At 50.6% G+C, this 18,876-nt stretch overlaps 1 protein-coding gene across 1 annotated transcript in view; it reads left to right on the plus strand.

Moving 5' to 3' along the window:
- LOC130191761 (follistatin-related protein 4-like) overlaps nt 1-18,047 on the plus strand; it is a 20,307-nt gene extending 2,260 nt beyond the window's left edge. The window contains 12 exon segments of the mRNA XM_056411452.1: nt 5,645-5,774; nt 5,776-5,806; nt 6,959-7,079; nt 8,056-8,131; nt 8,133-8,212; nt 8,874-9,008; nt 9,406-9,432; nt 10,117-10,235; nt 10,430-10,579; nt 11,608-11,715; nt 13,564-13,673; nt 14,808-18,047. Coding sequence (XP_056267427.1) covers nt 5,645-5,774; nt 5,776-5,806; nt 6,959-7,079; nt 8,056-8,131; nt 8,133-8,212; nt 8,874-9,008; nt 9,406-9,432; nt 10,117-10,235; nt 10,430-10,579; nt 11,608-11,715; nt 13,564-13,673; nt 14,808-15,486 — 1,766 coding nt within the window. The 3' untranslated portion in view covers nt 15,487-18,047.
- Nucleotides 18,048-18,876: the final 829 nt, after the last annotated feature.

Here is an 18,876-nt window from a genome sequence, read left to right on the forward strand (position 1 = left end):
GTGGCGTGATGTACGGGTGTGCATAGAATCGACCGAGAAAAAGGACGTGCAAATATGATATTTATATTTATTATCATGAATAACGAATATATATATATATATTTATATATATACATATATGTTCATGTACTTATAAATATAAATATATATATACATAAATACATGTATTTTTTTCAGAATTAATATATATATATATATATATATCTATATAAATATATATTTAGATATACATTTCTGTATATATACAAGTAAATATGTATAAATATATTAATATATATATATTTATATATATATACAAACAAATACAAATATTTTGATATAAATATGTATATATTTATATATACAGTATATATATATATATATTTAAAAAATTTAGACATATTTATATATATTCCAAAAATAAATTAATATATATATAAACTTGTATATACAGAAATATATATTTAAACATATACATTTAAATATATTTATACATATATATTAATATATATATGTATATAATATTAATATATACATATATATATTAATATATACATGTATATAATATTAATATATACATATATATAAATTAATATATAATATTAATATTTACATATATATATATTAATATATACATGTATATAATATTAATATATATATATATTAATATATACATGTATATAATATTAATATATACATATATATATATTAATATATATATATATACATATATGTCATGACTTCAGTGTGTCGGTGTGTGTGGGATGTGGACGGCGTGTTTTCTAGCGGCTGCTGCCGTCCTGCAGAGAGCAGCCCGCATACCGCATGCACAGCGACATCATTCGACCATACCGGGGGCCCTCAGTGGGGGGCCCGTGGAGGGGGGTCTCATCAGGGGGTCCCAACAGGGGTTCTCAGCAGGGGTCCCAAGAGGTCCCGGGGACAAACTCACGTAGAGCAGAGAGGACGTGTGTCACGTGTCGTTTCTTTGGGGCAGATCCCGATCCCAGTGGGGGTCAGCCCCCCGAGCGCCTTGAGGCTGAGATTCAGAGAGGAAAGAAATGTCCTCGGCGTCGGATATCCATCTCTCCTACGCTCCTCGAACACAGCGCGTGTGAAAGCCAATGAGAAAGGCTCAATGACACGCGGAGCCTCCTTTGTGTTCCCGACATCGGTAACACCGCGTTGGATCGATTGATTCTATTGTTTTGGAAAAGCAATTATCAGAGAAATTCAACTTGCATTGTTGTTCTTCATTGTGTGATTCAGTGTGTACTGACGTCACACACACACACACACACACAGGGTCATGGGCGCTCTGGGAGCCGCCGTTGTGTGGCCTCCATGGAGGAGCTTCACACCGCGGGGGAGCTCAAGGCCGGTGGTCAGGGGTCGTTCACCTCGCTGCTTCATGGGAGCGCTGTGGGCGGAGCTATGAGGGGCCGCGCTGTGGGCGGAGCTATGAGGGGCCGCTCGGCTGGTATTGATCATATTCAGCTCTTAAAGTCCTTGGATTAGCCAGAAAGTGACATTATTGTATATTTTTACAAAATGTACCTAAAACCTTCAGGAAGACATAAAGAAAAGATGGCGGCCGCGGCGCTCTGGTTGTACGTCGCTGTGAGCTGCTGCTCGGAGATAGTCACGACTTATTGTTTGAGTTGCGTAGCAACATCGAGAAAATATGAACCAAAAATGAAGCAAATATGAAATATGAAGCAATGCGGCTGAGCCTTAAAGCTGCATTCTCTCTCCTGACCACCAGGGGGCGACTCCTCTGGTTGTATAGAAGTCTATGCTTCATGTGTTAAAGCTGCATTCTCTCTCCTGACCACCAGGGGGCGACTCCTCTGGTTGTATAGAAGTCTCTGATTCATGTGTTAAAGCTGCATTCTCTCTCCTGACCACCAGGGGGTGACTCCTCTGGTTGTATAGAAGTCTATGCTTCATGTGTTAAAGCTGCATTCTCTCTCCTGAACACCAGGGGGCGACTCCTCTGGTTGTATAGAAGTCTATGCTTCATGTGTTAAAGCTGCATTCTCTCTCCTGACCACCAGGGGGCGACTCCTCTGGTTGTATAGAAGTATATGCTTCATGTGTTAAAGCTGCATTCTCTCTCCTGACCACCAGGGGGCGACTCCTATGGTTGTATAGAAGTCTATGCTTCATGTGGTGAAGCTGCATTCTCTCTCCTGACCACCAGGGGGCGACTCCTATGGTTGTATAGAAGTCTATGCTTCATGTGTTAAAGCTGCATTCTCTCTCCTGACCACCAGGGGGCGACTCCTATGGTTGTATAGAAGTATATGCTTCATGTGTTAAAGCTGCATTCTCTTTCCTGACCACCAGGGGGCGACTCCTCTGGTTGTATAGAAGTCTATGCTTCATGTGTTAAAGCTGCATTCTCTCTCCTGACCACCAGGGGGCGACTCCTCTGGTTGTATAGAAGTCTATGCTTCATGTGTTAAAGGTCAAATCATCCTGCGGCCACACCGGCGTGCGTTTCTCCCACGGAGCTCGTAACCCTGAATAACTTCCTGTTCCCTCGTCCGTCAACCCCAACGCCGGAGAACTGACTCGAGTCACAGTGATGGGGAGAGGTGGGGGGGGGGGGGGGTCCTGGCATGCAAAGAGCTGCTCATGAGGGTTGATGAAGAGCTGCAGGGGTTGTAGCTCTGGGCTTGCTCGTCTTCGTCTGACAGCTCACGTCTCACGAGGCCGACGGCAGAGCGAAGCTTCAACTTCATTAATTAAGTTTAAAAACATCGGAAAACACACAAAAATACAAAATACACAACTTGAACCTGAATTTATGAAATGTACCAAAATACCAACAAATACACGAAATATTGGTTCTTCAGTCACTGAAGCTGATCGAGCTTCGTCTCCATGGTGATGGAGACCATGAAAAGCAAGACATGTAGACCTGGTCTAGGGAAAGGACCTGGTCTAGTGAAGGGACCTGGTCTAGTGAAAGGACCTGGTCTAGTGAAGGGACCTGGTCTAATGAAGGGACCTGGTCTAGTGAAAGGACCTGGTCTAGGGAAGGGACCTGGTCTCGTGAAAAGACCTGGTCTAGTGAAAGGACCTGGTCTAGTAAAGGGACCTGGTCTAGTGAAGGGACCTGGTCTAGTGAAGGGACCTGGTCTAGTGAAGGGACCTGGTCTAGGGAAGGGACCTGGTCTATTGAAGGGACCTGGTCTAGTGAAAGGACCTGGTCTAGTAAAGGGACCTGGTCTAGTGAAGGGACCTGGTCTAGGGAAGGGACCTGGTCTAGTGAAGGGACCTGGTCTAGTGAAGGGACCTGGTCTAGTGAAAGGACCTGGTCTAGTGAAGGGACCTGGTCTAGTGAAAGGACCTGGTCTAGTGAAGGGACCTGGTCTAATGAAGGGACCTGGTCTAGTGAAGGGACCTGGTCTAGTGAAGGGACCTGGTCTAGTGAAAGGACCTGGTCTAGTGAAGGGACCTGGTCTATTGAAGGGACCTGGTCTAGTGAAGGGACCTGGTCCTGGTCTAGTGAAGGGACCTGGTCTAGTGAAGGGACCTGGTCTATTGAAGGGACCTGGTCTAGTGAAAGGACCTGGTCTAGTGAAGGGACCTGGTCTTGTGAAAGGACCTGGTCTAGGGAAGGGACCTGGTCTAGGGAAGGGACCTGGTCTCGTGAAAGGACCTGGTCTAGGGAAGGGACCTGGTCTAGGGAAGGGACCTGGTCTCATGAAGGGACCTGGTCTAGTGAAAGGACCTGGTCTAGTGAAGGGACCTGGTCTAGTGAAGGGACCTGGTCTTGTGAAAGGACCTGGTCCAGGGAAAGGACCTGGTCTAGGGAAGGGACCTGGTCTAGTGAAGGGACCTGGTCTAGTGAAAGGACCTGGTCTAGTGAAGGGACCTGGTCTAGTGAAGGGACCTGGTCTAGTGAAGGGACCTGGTCTAGTGAAGGGATCTGGTCTAGTGAAGGGACCTGGTCTAGGGAAGGGACCTGGTCTAGTGAAAGGACCTGGTCTAGTGAAGGGACCTGGTCTAGTGAAGGGACCTGGTCTAGTGAAGGGATCTGGTCTAGTGAAGGGACCTGGTCTAGTGAAGGGATCTGGTCTAGTGAAGGGACCTGGTCTAGTGAAGGGACCTCAGGTGGTCTCAGGTGGTCTCAGATCGATCAGCGGTACAGAACTCCCTGAAAGTCAATTACCAACCGGCACATCGGAGCTATTCTGGGAAACGGGGGGGGGGGGGGGGGGGGGGTAGGAACCATTAACAAGAGCCACCCGGGGAACTGCAACTGGACCAGGTCATCGGGGGGGGGGGGGTCACGAGACGTCAACGCTTCAACATTTCTTGACGATGTACTGATGATGGAGGTCGACTTTGAAGGCATCTTCAAGCATCTTTATCCAAAGTCTCCTAATAAACACGCATCATTATTTAAAGGGACAGTGCTCACTGCTACTGGTAAACCTCTGAACCAATGGAGTCGCAGGAGACGTCCATTTGAGGCCTCCTGTCTCGCGATGTCTTTATTTAGACGTTGGATGTGGTCTTGTTAGGACCCAGCCCCCCCCCCCCCCTTGTTAGGTAGGTAGGTAGGTAGGTGAAGGAATGTACATAGGAAGGTAGGTAGGTAGGTGGGTGGTGGGTGGGTAGGTGAAGGAAGGTGCATGGGAGGTGGGTAGGTGGGTGAAGGAAGGTGCGTGGGTAGGTGGGTGAAGGAGGTGCATAGGAGGTGGGTAGGTGAAGGAAGGTGCGTGGGTAGGTGGGTGAAGGAAGGTACATAGGAAGGTGGGTGGGTAGGTGAAGGAAGGTGCATAGGAGGTGGGTGGGTGGGTGGGTAGGTGAAGGAAGGTGCATAGGAAGGTGGGTAGGTGAAGGAAGGTACATAGGAAGGTGGGTGGGTAGGTGGGTGCAGGGGAAGGTAGGTAGGTGAAGGAAGGTACATAGGAAGGTAGGAAGGTGGGTAGGAAGGTTGGTGTTCACTTCTCCAGGCATATTGACAGATTTAATTCTCATGATCTTCTCTCTTTCTTTTCTTTCCCTCCATCTTCTCCGTTGTCTTGATCTTTAAATCTCAGGAAACGTTTGTAGTCTTTGGCTCAGACGTCTGGAAGGATTCAAACACACGAAAGGTCACAGGTCACTGCGACCTTGGGAACACACATGCTCTTTATATCTAAAGCAGTAGCAGGTTCACGTTGAGGTGGAGCTGAGGGCCGTGGCCCCCAGGTACCTGGACCCTCATTACTCTCCTGGAGCCTCCATTGGTATGCTCACCATGGCCTCCATGGATCGATCGTGTTCCCCGGACGATATCGACCTGAGGTCACGGCTTACTTATAGCATGTCAGGGGCGGCGTGCCCCGACTCCAGGGCCACGCCACGTCTCACCGTGACTCAACTCAAGGTCTAAGAGTCACGGTTCAGAATCTCGTATCGCTTTCGCCGCCGAGACGATGTTTATACGTCGAGTCGAACGCGTTAAGAACCATTTAAGATCTGAGGATGAGAGAAAGTGTCGAGGAGGATCCTGGCGTCTCCGTGTCTAACGAGGAGGAGGCGAGCAGCTCTACGTCAGGTCTTCTGATCCGTCCTTTTTCTTCCCCTTCTTCCTCCATCGTTTCATTCTTCCCATCGTCTCTTATTGGCCTCCATTCGCTCTCTCTCTCTCTCTCCCTCACAGAGGTGGTCCAGCTGAGCCTGCCGGAGGACCAGTCGGTCAGCGTCTCCACGGTAACGGTGGGCCTCAGCGCCGTCCTCACCTGCGCCATCCAGGGGACGCTGCGCCCGCCCATCATCTGGAAGAGGCGTGGTGCTGAACTTCCTGGACCTGGAGGACATCAACGTGAGTAGAACTGCAGCGGAGCGCCATGAGCTAACAGCATGCTAATGACTGAGGAGGAGCTAACAGCATGCTAATGACTGAGGAGGAGCTAACAGCATGCTAATGACTGAGGAGGAGCTAACAGCATGCTAATGACTGAGGAGGAGCTAACAGCATGCTAATGACTGAGGAGGAGCTAACAGCATGCTAATGACTGAGGAGGAGCTAACAGCATGCTAATGACTGAGGAGGAGCTAACAGCATGCTAATGACTGTGAGGAGGAGCTAACAGCATGCTAATGACTGTGAGGAGGAGCTAACAGCATGCTAATGACTGTGAGTAGGAGCTAACAGCATGCTAATGACTGAGGAGGAGCTAACAGATGCTAATGCCTGTGAGGAGGAGCTAACAGCATGCTAATGTCTGTGAGGAGGAGCCGGTGTCAGGTGTAAAGGTGGAGGCTCCTCCTCCTCCGTGGGCCATGAGTTTCTCCGAGTGGAAGAGAGAGTGAATGTCATTTAAAAGCCTCAAGTTCTCCATTTCTTGTGATTTCAGCCAGTTTGAACAACTTTCTCATATCCATAATATTGTGTGTGATCATAGACTTCCTGCCTGAATAACAGATGGATGAACATGAACTAATAAGAACATAAACAGTCAGATTAATAACGATTAGTAAGTCTGTATCAGTCCAGCATCCTCGTGGGTCGTTGAGCGTATGTTGAATATGTAAATATGAAGCCGGGTCGATGTCACATGGTTCATGAGGGTCACAGACTTCTGACCGCTCGTCCAGAACGAAGTCCTGCAGAGGAACCGATGAACCTCGGCGGCTGGAAACAACAAAGAAAAAACTAAACATTCAGCTAAATGGATTTTTCATCTCAACGTTTTCTACGAGAAAACCTGAAAACAAAGCAGATCGAAGGGGACCGGACCTCCGTCAGTAAAATACACCTCCATCTTTAAAATACACCTCCACCACCTCCATCTTTAGAAGACACCTCCATCTGTGTGTTTAACGCTCTCTCCATCGGGTGGAGGAGCCCTTTGATCCTGGCCCCTCCTCCCTTTCTCTCCTCTCTCTTCCCCTTCCTGTTTCACCCCGAGCACCCTGAAGTCCTCCACCCCTCCTCCACCTTTACTTCACCCCCTCCTCCGTCTCTTCACAGGACTTTGGGGACGACGGCTCTCTGTACATCACCACGGTGACGACCGTCCACATGGGGAGCTACACCTGCCACGCCTACGGCTACGAGGACCTCCACCAGACCCACGTGCTGCAGGTGCATGGTCAGTGGAGTTTAAAGATCAAACGGACTCGACATCATGTGCTTCATGAACGGCCCTCAGTGGGAGGTGGTGTGTGTGTGTGTGTGTGTGTGTGTGTGTGTGTGTGTGTGTAGGTGTAGGTGTGTGTGTGTGTGTGTGTGTGTGTGTGTGAAGGTCAAAGGTCGTCGTGAGCTGATGCAGCTGCAGCTGTCCAGATGTTGTAACAGAGCATCAACTCCACATCTTACCTGCTCCTGGAAACTATTACCTCATATTTCATCTCCCCACACACACACACACACACACACACACCCTTCCCCCGCCCCTCTCCTCCCTGGAGGAGGTGCTAAGTGGTCCACACGTCCAACATCTATTTCATGCAGGACTCCAGCTCCAGGGTTTCTGGTTGTGTGTGAATAAATCCCCCCTGCATGCCACACGCGTGTGTGTGTGTGTGTGTGTGTGTGTGTGTGTGTGTGTGTGTGTGTGTGTGTGTGTGTGTGTGTGTGTGTGTGTGTGTGTGTGTGTGTGTGTGTGTGTGTGTGTGTGTGTGTGTGTGTGTGTGTGTGTCTGTGTGTGTGTGTCTGTGTGTGTGTGTGTCTGTGTGTGTGTGTGTGTGTGTGTGTATCTGCTGCGTTCCCTCAGGAGTTACCATGAAACAGTGTGTAATTGGGTTTTCACTCACCTCTCTCTCCCTCTCCCCCCCCTCTCCCTCTCTCCCCTCCCCCCCCCCTCTCTCCCTCCCCCCCTCTCCCTCTCTCCCCCCTCTCCCACTCTCTCCCTGTCTCTCCCCCTCTCCCTCTGTCCCTCTGCCTCTGTCTCCCTCCCTCTCCCTCTCCCCCTCCCTCTCTCCCTCTCTCCCCCCCCTCTCCCTCCCCCCCCCTCTCTCTCTCTCTCCCCCCCTCCCTCTCTCCCTCCTCCCCCCTCTCTCTCCCTCTCTCCCCCTCCCTCTCTCCCTCTCTCTCCCTCTCCCTCTCCCCCCCCTCTCTGGCTCCAGTCCCCCCCGTGATCCTGGTCTACCCTGAGTCCCAGGCCCAGGAGCCCGGTGGTACCAGCCTCCACTGCACTGCCACGGACGGACGTGCGGACGCTGCTGTGGCTGAAGAACGGCGTGGACCTCCTCCCCCGCTCCGCCCAGCAGCTGGCGCTCCTCGGTGAGGGTGCTCCTCCTCCTTCTCCTCCTCCTCCTCCTCCTTCTTCTTCTTCTTCTTCTTCTTCTTCTTCTTCTTCTTCTTCTTCTCCTTCGTGTTTAGGGGTAAACTGTCTGCGCACGTCTTCCTGACGCATCTCGTTTCTTTTGGGATTACGTATTTTGGAGATTTGCACGCGGAGCTTTAAAATCCGGCTAATGCCTATTTTATTAAAAACTTCAGCTGCAATATATTATTATTATTATTATGTTATTATTATGTTATTATTATTATACTATTATTATATTATTGTTATTATTATTATGTTGTTATTATTATATTATTATTATTGTACTATTATTATATTATTGTTATGTTATTATTATTATTATTATACTATTATTATATTATTATTATTATTATATTCACAATGATTTGTTTTCATTTGAGCTGATGAAACCAGAGTGACCTCCACGAGCTACAGAGGAGGAATGACATGAAATATGGATGGATGGATAGATAGATAGATAGATAGATAAATAGATGGATGGATGGATCTCAGTATTAAAGCTTCTGATGAAGAGACGTTCCTCTGCTGACCGGCGGCAGTTAAAAAGTGGGCGTCGTCCATCTTTATGACATCACCAGGTCATTGTTGTTGTTGTTGTTGTTGTGGTCCGCGTAGCCAACGGCAGCGAGCTCCTGATCGCCAGCGTGCGCTACGAGGACACCGGCGCCTACACCTGCATCGCCAAGAACGAGGCGGGCGTGGACGAGGACATCTCCTCGCTGTTCGTGGAGGACTCGGCCAAGAAGACGCGTGAGTTCCTCCTCCTCCTCCTCCTCCTCCTCCTCACCTCATCACTCAACAGGGACTTGTTTACCGTGTCTCGGGTACATTTTGCATCACGATGACATCATCACAGAGAACAGCTGGTGGAACGACGAAGACGTATTGATCAGGAGGAACGATCAGAACCCGATAAGAGGAGAGGACACGCACTCATGTTGTTCTCTCCCTCTCTCTCTCTTTTCCCTCTCGTTTTCTCTCTCTCTCTCTCTTCTCTCTCTTTTCCCTCTCTTCTCTCTCTCTTCTCTCTCTTTTCCCTCTCTTCTCTCCTCTCTCTCTCTTTTCCCTCTGTTCTCTCTCTTCTCTCTCTCCTCTCTCTCCTCTCTCTCTCTCTTCTCTCTCTTTTCCTCGGTGGATGGATCTGCAGTTGCAAACATTCTGTGGAGAGAAGAAGGTAAAACTCTTTATTTTATTTTATTAAACACACAACACTGAGGGCTCTGTGTGCTCTGTAGCAGCACAACATGTGTGTGTGTGTGTGTGTGTGTGTAGGTGTGTGTCACTCCTCCTCTTCCTCCTCACAGCAGGAGGTGCATGTTGTAACACCTCAGACCCACAAGAAAAAACACTGTGTGCTCCATCCAGTCTTTACACCATATATATATATATATATATATGTATTTATGTGTGTGTATATATATTTATATATATATGCATATGTGTATATATATATGTATATATGTGTTTATATATGTGTATATAAATATTATATATATTTGTATAAATTACCACCACATCATTAGGAGCGGTTAAGCCCCCCCCCCCCCCCTTCACATCGTCCCCCGACAGCTTCCCAGAGTGTCGGGTTATTAGTGAGCGGAGAGTTCCTCCAACACGACGTGTGTGACATGATCATAAACACATGCGTGTGTGTGTAGTTTGTGTGTCCCTTGGTGTCTGCGGTCGTGAAGATGAATCTGAGTTTCCGCTCGTCACCTGAGCTCCAGTGACAGCCGGAGACGTCACCTTGACCCCCGCCGCCACGCTAACACGTAGCATGCTGCTAACAGGATGTCACATGACGGGGGGGCGTCTTGCCTGTCTCTTGTCAACATGCCTCCCCCCCCCCCCCCTGCAGGCCTGAGCGTGGGGAACATGTTCTACGTGTTCTCCGACGAGGGCGTCACCGTGCTGCAGCCCGCCGGCTGCGAGATCCGCCGCCACATGGCTCGCTCGGAGAGGATCGTGGCGACCTCCGTGAGTCTCTGCTTTATTCATCTGAATGAGACGTAGAGATGAGAGGAGACGACACACCGGCAGGTGATAGTAGAGCATCCTCTGGTTGAGTTGAACAGCAACTCTATGTAACACGTGAGGCAGGAAGATCCCCATCATGCTCTCCTCCTCCTCCTCCTCCTCCTCCCATGCTCCTCTGTGCTTGCTCCTGCCAGGAGGAGATGTGCCCTAAAGGAGAGGGCGTGGCCCCCCAGCACTGCGTGTGGTCCTCGGCGGTCAACGTCCGTGATAAGTACGTCTACGTGACGCAGCCCCTCCTCAGCCGCCTGCTGGTGGTCGACGTCCAGGCGCAGAAGGTGGTGCAGGTGGGTGGAGCCAACAGGCTGTCGGGCAATTTGATGTGGCTGTTGTGTTGTTAATCTACTCTCTGCCAGAGGTGTCTGCTGCACAGAAACAGTGTTTATTTATTGTATTTATTTTATTTATTTTATTTATTTATTTTATTTATTTTATTTATTTTATTTATTTTATTTATTTTATTTATTTTATTTATTTTGAGAGGAGCTTCATCCTCTCTGGTCTCGTCCTCTCTGGTCTCGTCCTCTCTGGTCTCATCTCATCCTCTCTGGTCTCGTCCTCTCTGGTCTCGTCCTCTCTGGTCTCGTCCTCTCTGGTCTCATCTCATCCTCTCTGGTCTCGTCCTCTCTGGTCTCGTCCTCTCTGGTCTCATCTCATCCTCTCTGGTCTCGTCCTCTCTGGTCTCATCCTCTCTGGTATCGTCCTCTCTGGTCTCGTCCTCTCTGGTCTCATCCTCTCTGGTCTCGTCCTCTCTGGTCTCGTCCTCTCTGGTCTCGTCCTCTCTGGTCTCGTCCTCTCTGGTCTCGTCCTCTCTGGTCTCGTCCTCTCTGGTCTCGTCCTCTCTGGTTTCGTCCTCTCTGGTCTCATCTCGTCCTCTCTGGTCTCGTCCTCTCTGGTCTCGTCCTCTCTGGTCTCATCGTCTCTGGTCTCGTCCTCTCTGGTCTCATCCTCTCTGGTCTCGTCCTCTCTGGTCTCATCTCATCCTCTCTGGTCTCGTCCTCTCTGGTCTCGTCCTCTCTGGTCTCGTCCTCTCTGGTCTCGTCCTCTCTGGTCTCATCTCATCCTCTCTGGTCTCGTCCTCTCTGGTCTCGTCCTCTCTGGTCTCGTCCTCTCTGGTCTCGTCCTCTCTGGTCTCATCTCATCCTCTCTGGTCTCGTCCTCTCTGGTCTCGTCCTCTCTGGTCTCATCCTCTCTGGTCTTGTCCTCTCTGGTCTCGTCCTCTCTGGTCTCGTCCTCTCTGGTATCGTCCTCTCTGGTTTCGTCCTCTCTGGTCTCGTCCTCTCTGGTCTGATCTCGTCCTCGTTGTCTCCGACAGGCCGTCTCGACGGACCCCTTCCCGGTCAAGGCGCTCTACGATAAGTCACATGACCAGGTCTGGGTCCTGACGTGGGGCGACATGGACCGGACCCACCCGACTCTCCAGGTGAGTTCAGGGAGCGTCAGGAAACCCCAAAACTACAGTCGATTCATGAGTCTCAGTTCCTGTCTGCGTGGTGTGTTTCCTGTCTGCATTGTGTGTTTCCTGTCTGCCTGGTGTGTTTCCTGTCTGCGTGGTGTGTTTCCTGTCTGCGTGGTGTGTTTCCTGTCTGCGTGGTGTGTTTCCTGTCTGCGTGGTGTGTTTCCTGTCTGCGTGGTGTGTTTCCTGTCTGCGTGGTGTGTTTCCTGTCTGCGTGGTGTGTTTCCTGTCTGCGTGGTGTGTTTCCTGTCTGCGTGGTGTGTTTCCTGTCTGCGTGGTGTGTTTCATGTCTGCGTGGTGTGTTTCCTGTCTGCGTGGTGTGTTTCCTGTCTGCGTGGTGTGTTTCCTGTCTGCGTGGTGTGTTTCCTGTCTGCGTGGTGTGTTTCCTGTCTGCGTGGTGTGTTTCCTGTCTGCGTGGTGTGTTTCCTGTCTGCGTGGTGCTCGCTGCATGTTAGAGGCTTCAAGAAGAGAAATGATCACAGGTGTGGCTGAAGTTAATCCACCTGGGGGGATCGGGCGAGGGAAGGGGGGGGGGAGAGAGCTGGTGCCCCGGGGGAGTGGTATGTATTTATATATATCTGTGGTGTGTGTGTGTGTGTATGTGTGAGTGTGTATGTGTGTGTATGTGTGCCCACTGAGGGATCCCATTGTATTCTCAGTAATAGGCACAAACATGTTTATTGTGTTGCTTCGTCCCGTCGGGGGGGGGGGGGGGGGGGTCATGTGAGGTGTTGTGTTGCTGTCACACACACTCACACACACTCAGGTGTTTATCGGCTCTGTGAGGACCTTTGGAGGGAAATGACTCATTTTATATTCACTGAAAGCCTCACCTCTTCTTCTTCTTCTTCCTCTTCTTCTTCTTCGTCTTCTTCTTCTTCTTCTTTCTTTGTGTTTGCTTCTGATCAGCGCTGCTTTCATGCAAATTGATTGCTGTTAATGGTCAAATTATCCCTAAATAACACATACACATAAAAAACATACAAAAATGACTTGTTTTTGGATCTAAAGGTGTGTGTGTGTGCCTGTGTGGTTGTGTGTGTTTGTGTGTGGTTGTGTGTGTTTGTGTTTGTGTGTGGTTGTTTTTTTCACGTCTCTCAGAGTTTAGAATCAGAAATGAAGCAGAAAATTCTATGAAAATTTGTTTTTCATCAAAGACGAAACAATTTCCTCCTGTAATTTAAAAACAATCAGAGCAGCTTTGCATAACATTGGTGAACCACACACACACACATACACACACACATACACTTCCTGCACTAAAAAATTCAATTGCAGGGGGACCTGCATAATGGGAACGTGGATCACGGCACAAATAAACGGTCCGATGATGTCGTTACCGCTCGGCGTGTGTGTGTGTGTGTGAGTGTGATTAAGTGAGTGTGTGTGTGTGTGTGTGTGTGTGAGGAGGAGGAGCAGGAGGAGGAGAAGCAGGAGGAAAAAGAGGAGGAGGAGGAGGAGAAAGAGGAGGAAGAAGGGGAAGAGCAGGAGGGGAGGAGACTCTGCAACTCATGAGGAGGAGCGATGGTTTTAATGAGGTCCATAAACATAAACAAACCCCCCCGCTCCGATGGTTCAGGCCTGATGGAGCGTGTGACAGGGGGCGGGGCATCACCGGGCGGCCAATCACACGCCGGCACCGTCTCGAGTGTGTGTGACACGAGGCCGCGGGGCGCTCTGATCATGTTTAGACGTATTGATCCTGGATCAGTTCAACGATGAAGAACAGCTGTGACGTCATCGTCACGTTGGTTACCGTGGTTACCGTGGTAACCGTCTGTGTTTAGTAAACACTCACCTGGCCGTCGTCCTCAGGTGATCCCTCAAGCCAGCGTGGGAGAAGTTCACCACGCCGTCCGCACGACTTTCCAGAAGGTCAACGACTTCTTCATCCCCCCCACCAACCTCATCATCACCCACGTCAGGTAACACACACACACTCACACACACATCTCAAACACTCACACTCACTCACTTACACACACACAGAATCACACACACACACTTCTCACACACTCACCCCCCCCCATAAGACTCCTCCCCCCTATTGACCCTCCTCCCCGATGACCTTCCTCCCCCGTTGACCTTCCTCCCCGCTGACCTTCCTCCCCGTTGACCTTCCTCCCCCGTTGACCTTCCTCCCCCGTTGACCTCCCCCATTGACCTTCCCCCGTTGACCTTCCCCCATTGACCTTCCCCCATTGACCTCCCCGTTGACCTCCCCTTGACCTTCCTCCCCCGTTGACCTCCCCCCTGACCTTCCTCCCCATTGACCTTCCCCCGTTGACCTTCCTCCCCGTTGACCTTTCTCCCCCCGTTGACCTTCCTCCCCTGTTGACCTTCCTCCCCGTTGACCTTCCTCCCCGTTGACCTTCCTCCCCCGTTGACCTTCCTCCCCCGTTGACCTTCCTCCCAACGTTGACTTTCCTCCCCGTTGACCTTCCTCCCCATTGACCTTCCTCCCCCGTTGACTTCCCCCGTTGACCTTCCTCCCCCGTTGACCTTCCTCCCACCCCTGTTGACCTTCCTCCCCGTTGACCTTCCTCCCACCCCTGTTGACCTTCCTCCCCCATTGACCTTCCTCCCAACGTTGACTTTCCTCCCCGTTGACCTTCCTCCCCCATTGACCTTCCTCCCCCGTTGACTCCCCGTTGACCTTCCTCCCCCGTTGACCTTCCTCCACCCCTGTTGACCTTCCTCCCCGTTGACCTTCCTCCCCATTGACCTTCCTCCCAACGTTGACTTTCCTCCCCCCCCGTTGACCTTCCTCCCCCATTGACCTTCCTCCCCGCCCCGTTGACCTTCCTACCCCCGTTGACCTTCCTCCCCCTGTTGACCTTCCTCCCCGTTGACCTTCCTCCCCCCCTTGACCTTCCTCCCCGTTGACCTTCCTCCCCGTTGACCTTCCTCCCCCGTTGACCTTCCTCCCCCTGTTGACCTTCCTCCCCTGTGACCTTCTCCCCCCCTGTCTTCCTCCCCGTTGACCTTCCTCCCCCTGTTGACCTTCCTCCCCCCCGTTGACCTTCCTCCCCCCCGTTGACCTTCCTCCCCCGCTGCAGGGTCGCCTTCCTCTTCCTCCAGGACGAGCCGGCGGTGCACAAGGTGGACCTGGAGACGCTCCGGCGGGTGAAGAGCATCAGCCTGCGGGGGCGGGGCTGCGTGCCGCTCAGCATGGCCTACACGCACCTGGGCGGCTACTACTTCGTGCAGTGCCGGGCCGGCGCCCAGCTGCTCATCGACGGCGTGACGGACGCGGTGACGGGGCCCAACCTGAACGTCAGCGGGCGGCCCTTCGTGTCGCCGGACGGCCGCTACGTGGTGACCCCCGACGCGCGCGGCGGGCGGCTGACGGTGCAGGCGGTGTCGTTCCGGGGCGAGCTGGTTCTGAAGCCGCAGCCCGGCGAGCCGCTGGCCGTGTCCGACCTGGCCTTCCAGCCGTCCTTCGCCGAGTCCAACCGGCACGTGGCGGTGGCGGCGTCGGGCTCGGACCTGCTGTTCGCCGACCTGTCCACGGGCCGCACCCAGGTCCTCCGGGGCCTCAAGCGGCCCCTGGGCCCCCGGGCCTGGCCCTGGGGGGGCCCCGCCCGGGTGGTGGTGTCCAGCGGGTTGTTCGGACAGTACCTGCTGACGCCGGCGGCCGAGTCGGTCTTTGTGCTGGACGGCAAACGGAGGACGCCGCACTGCGAGCTGTCAGACATCAAGAGGGGCAACACGGTGGTCTGGGTGGGCGAGGTATGAGAGAGGGAGGAGCAAGAAAAGGAGGTGAAGGTATAAAACAAGGAGATTAAAAAGGTCCGGATGACGCGGTGGAGGGTCTACGACCCGCCCCCGGCACCGGGAGGGAGGCCCGGTGGGTTTGTCGTGATAAAAATATAAAAAATATAACGGTTGATAAAAGGTGAATGAACCCCTGCTGGGAGGAGACTGTACAGTGTTGCACTTCCAAGTTGTCTCGGCCAATAGGAGAGCGGTATCCACGAGGAACGATGAACTATGCACAACGCTCACTTTTTGTAGAGTTAAAAAACAAAAGAAGCTTTTTTTTCCTGATTTTTGTTTGTTTATCTCAACGTCGTCGTCGTCTTCACACAACGCTGCGTAGACTCGCCACAAACCGTGCGTCCGTCCCACCTCTAGTGTGTGTGTGTGTGTGTTTGTGTTCTGAGTCCTTTTAGAGATACCAGCTCGTTTTATTCTCCTCCACCGTCCGTTTTCCTCCCTCTGAGGCGGCGGAGGTCACGAGGTCAACGCCTCCTCTCCGTACGTCGTCTCTCCGCAGCGCTCCGGCGTCCGTGGGCGAGGGAACCGTCCACCTCGGGTTCTCGTACGTTCCCTCTGCACGCCTCCTCTTCATCGGCACCGCAACACAATTCTACTTTTGTATTACTTTTTGCGTATTCAGCAAGAAAAACAGGAAATAAATATCTGAAAACCAATCAGCCGGTTTTCATAACGACACTAAGCATCACATTCTGTTGGATGAACGTGTATCGATTGATAAATTATTAAAATCTGGAGGCAGTAACCCAATAAACAGTAGATGTAGATTTAGATACAGCAATATGAAATACATCAGGATGAATCCATTGTTCAATTAATTGATTCCCACTGAAAGCAACATGTGTATCCTCCCTAAATAAGTATTTAAATTACTATTATATATACAAAGTTTCCTTCTAATTTGTGTAATTAGAAAACATACGTTTAGCCTCGTTTGACTCTATAAAGAGTCGAATCCTCGAAATATTCTTACCTGAACCTTTGCAGCCAGCACAAATAAAATAAAAAAACGACAACAACAAACAACGTGAACTGTTGATTTAAATCTAGTAAAGAAATAGTGACCGATAGAAACATTATCGTCCCGCACAACCCCGGCCTTCAGGACGCTTCACTTGTCGCCCCTTTGTTGTTCAGAAGGAGAGATTAAACTCCACTGACCTCTACCGCCCATTAATGTGTAGAAGAAGAAGTCCCGTGAGTAAAAGTGTATCAACGTCTTGTGAATGGAGGATATAACTTCCTGGTTGTGCCCGTAGCTCCTCCCCCAATGCGATGCGGCGTGAGATTAAGAGGGAAGCCAAATGGTCCTTCCTGTTGGGGATCCGGGTCGTTGAGCTGCTAACGTGGCGTGAAAAGCAGTTTGATGGAGTCTTCTATCAGACCGGTCGCCCTCTGTACCCATGAAAAAAAAAAAATAGACCATGACCGCTTCGTGTCACGTAACTCTCTCTCCCCTCAAAGGTGTCATGGCTTCGTGTCACGTAACTCTCTCTCCCCTCGAAGGCATCATGGAAGCTTTGTGTCACGTAACTCCCTCCCCCTTCCAAAGCGTCATGGCCGCATCGTGTCACGTAACTCTCTCTGCCCCCCTCCCCCCTTTAAGTCGTCATGGCCGCTTCGTGTCACGTAACTCTCTCCCCCATTGAAGGTGTCATGGCCGCTTCGTGTGACGTAACTCTCTCCCCCATTGAAGGTGTCATGGCCGCTTCGTGTGACATAACTCTCTCCCCCATTGAAGGTGTCATGGCTGCTTCGTGTGACATAACTCTCTCCCCCATTGAAGGCGTCATGGCCGCATCGTGTCACGTAACTCCCTCCCCCTTCCAAAGCATCATGGCCGCATCGTGTGACGCAACTCTCTCCCCCCCCCCCCCCCTTGAAGGCGTCATGGCCACTTCGTGTCACGTAACTCTCTCCCCCATTAAAGATGTCATGGCCGCTTCGTGTCACGTAACTCTCTCCCATTGAAGGCGTCATGGCCACTTCGTGTCACGTAACTCTCTCCCCCATTAAAGATGTCATGGCCGCTTCGTGTCACGTAACTCTCTCCCCCTTTAAGGCGTCATGGCCGCTTCGTGTCACGTAACTCTCTCCCCCTTTAAGGCGTCATGGCCGCTTCGTGTCACGTAACTCTCTCCCCCTTTAAGGCGTCATGGCCGCTTCGTGTCACGTAACTCCCTCCCCCTTCCAAAGCGTCATGGCCGCATCGTGTCACGTAACTCCCCTCGAAGGCGTCATGGCCGCTTCGTGTCACGTAACTCTCTCTCCCCCCTTGAAGGCGTCATGGCTGTTTCGTGTCACGTGACTCTCTCCCCCCTCGAAGGTGTCATGACCGCGTCGGTGTGATAGACATCGGTAGGAACCACTTGTTGTAGATACACATCGTTCATGTTTTAGGACGCGTTCAGCCGCGACACAACCGATGTACAGTTTTCTTTATGCATTTTGTGTGTTCTGGTATCATGACGGAATTGTTTTGTAAGAAAAAAAATCTAATTAAATATATTGTAAAAATCCGCCGATCTTCTGTGTTTCTTTAATAACTTTTTTTTTCTTGACAGATGATTAAATAATTTAAACAAATATTTATCAGCCTACGAATTACGCCCATCCCCCATGATGCTCTTCTCTCATCAAGCCCATCCCCCATGATGCACTTCTCTTATTAAGCCCATCCCCCATGATGCACTTGTCTCCAACAATCTACGGACGTGACTTCCTGTCCCTGGGAACGAAGGACTTCCTGTGAGAAGAAACCCGAAACCACAAAGACGAGAGCAGTGTCGTTCGCGGAGACGGGAAGACGCCATCGGCGCCGCGTGGAGAGACCACGTGATCACGCGTGAAGTCGTCGTACTCACGTCTCAACAGCTGCAAATTAACAGACGTTTCACAATTTGATGACAAAATGGCAGTCGTAGAGTAGAGTACGTCATTAGGATGGCACGTGGTATTAAAAGTCATAAAGGTCCGATGTGTACGCCATAAACAGACTTACTGTTGTAGAACTTAAGGAACCATTTATAAACAGGATTAGTGAGTCGTTTAATCCGTTTCTTTGGCCTCATTCTAACATGAGAACACTGTGATTAAATCTTTTTAATTAGATTCATACCAAAGGAGTGTAAGTGGAACTCTGATCTGCAACAATGTATCACTTCCCCGTTCGGCGTGAACACAGAGCGCTGTTTACGCTCCACTCCGGACCCCTGAGACGGTTATGAAATATGGGGACGTTGCGATGAACATTAATAACACGGGCCGCTATTTACAGAAGAATTTACTTGTGAAAATGAATAATCTATTAAAAAAAAAAACACTGTTTCCCACTGGTAATTAAACACA

The sequence above is a fragment of the Pseudoliparis swirei genome, chromosome 3 (genome assembly GCF_029220125.1).
Source record: "Pseudoliparis swirei isolate HS2019 ecotype Mariana Trench chromosome 3, NWPU_hadal_v1, whole genome shotgun sequence".
Taxonomy (NCBI): Eukaryota; Metazoa; Chordata; class Actinopteri; order Perciformes; family Liparidae; genus Pseudoliparis; species Pseudoliparis swirei.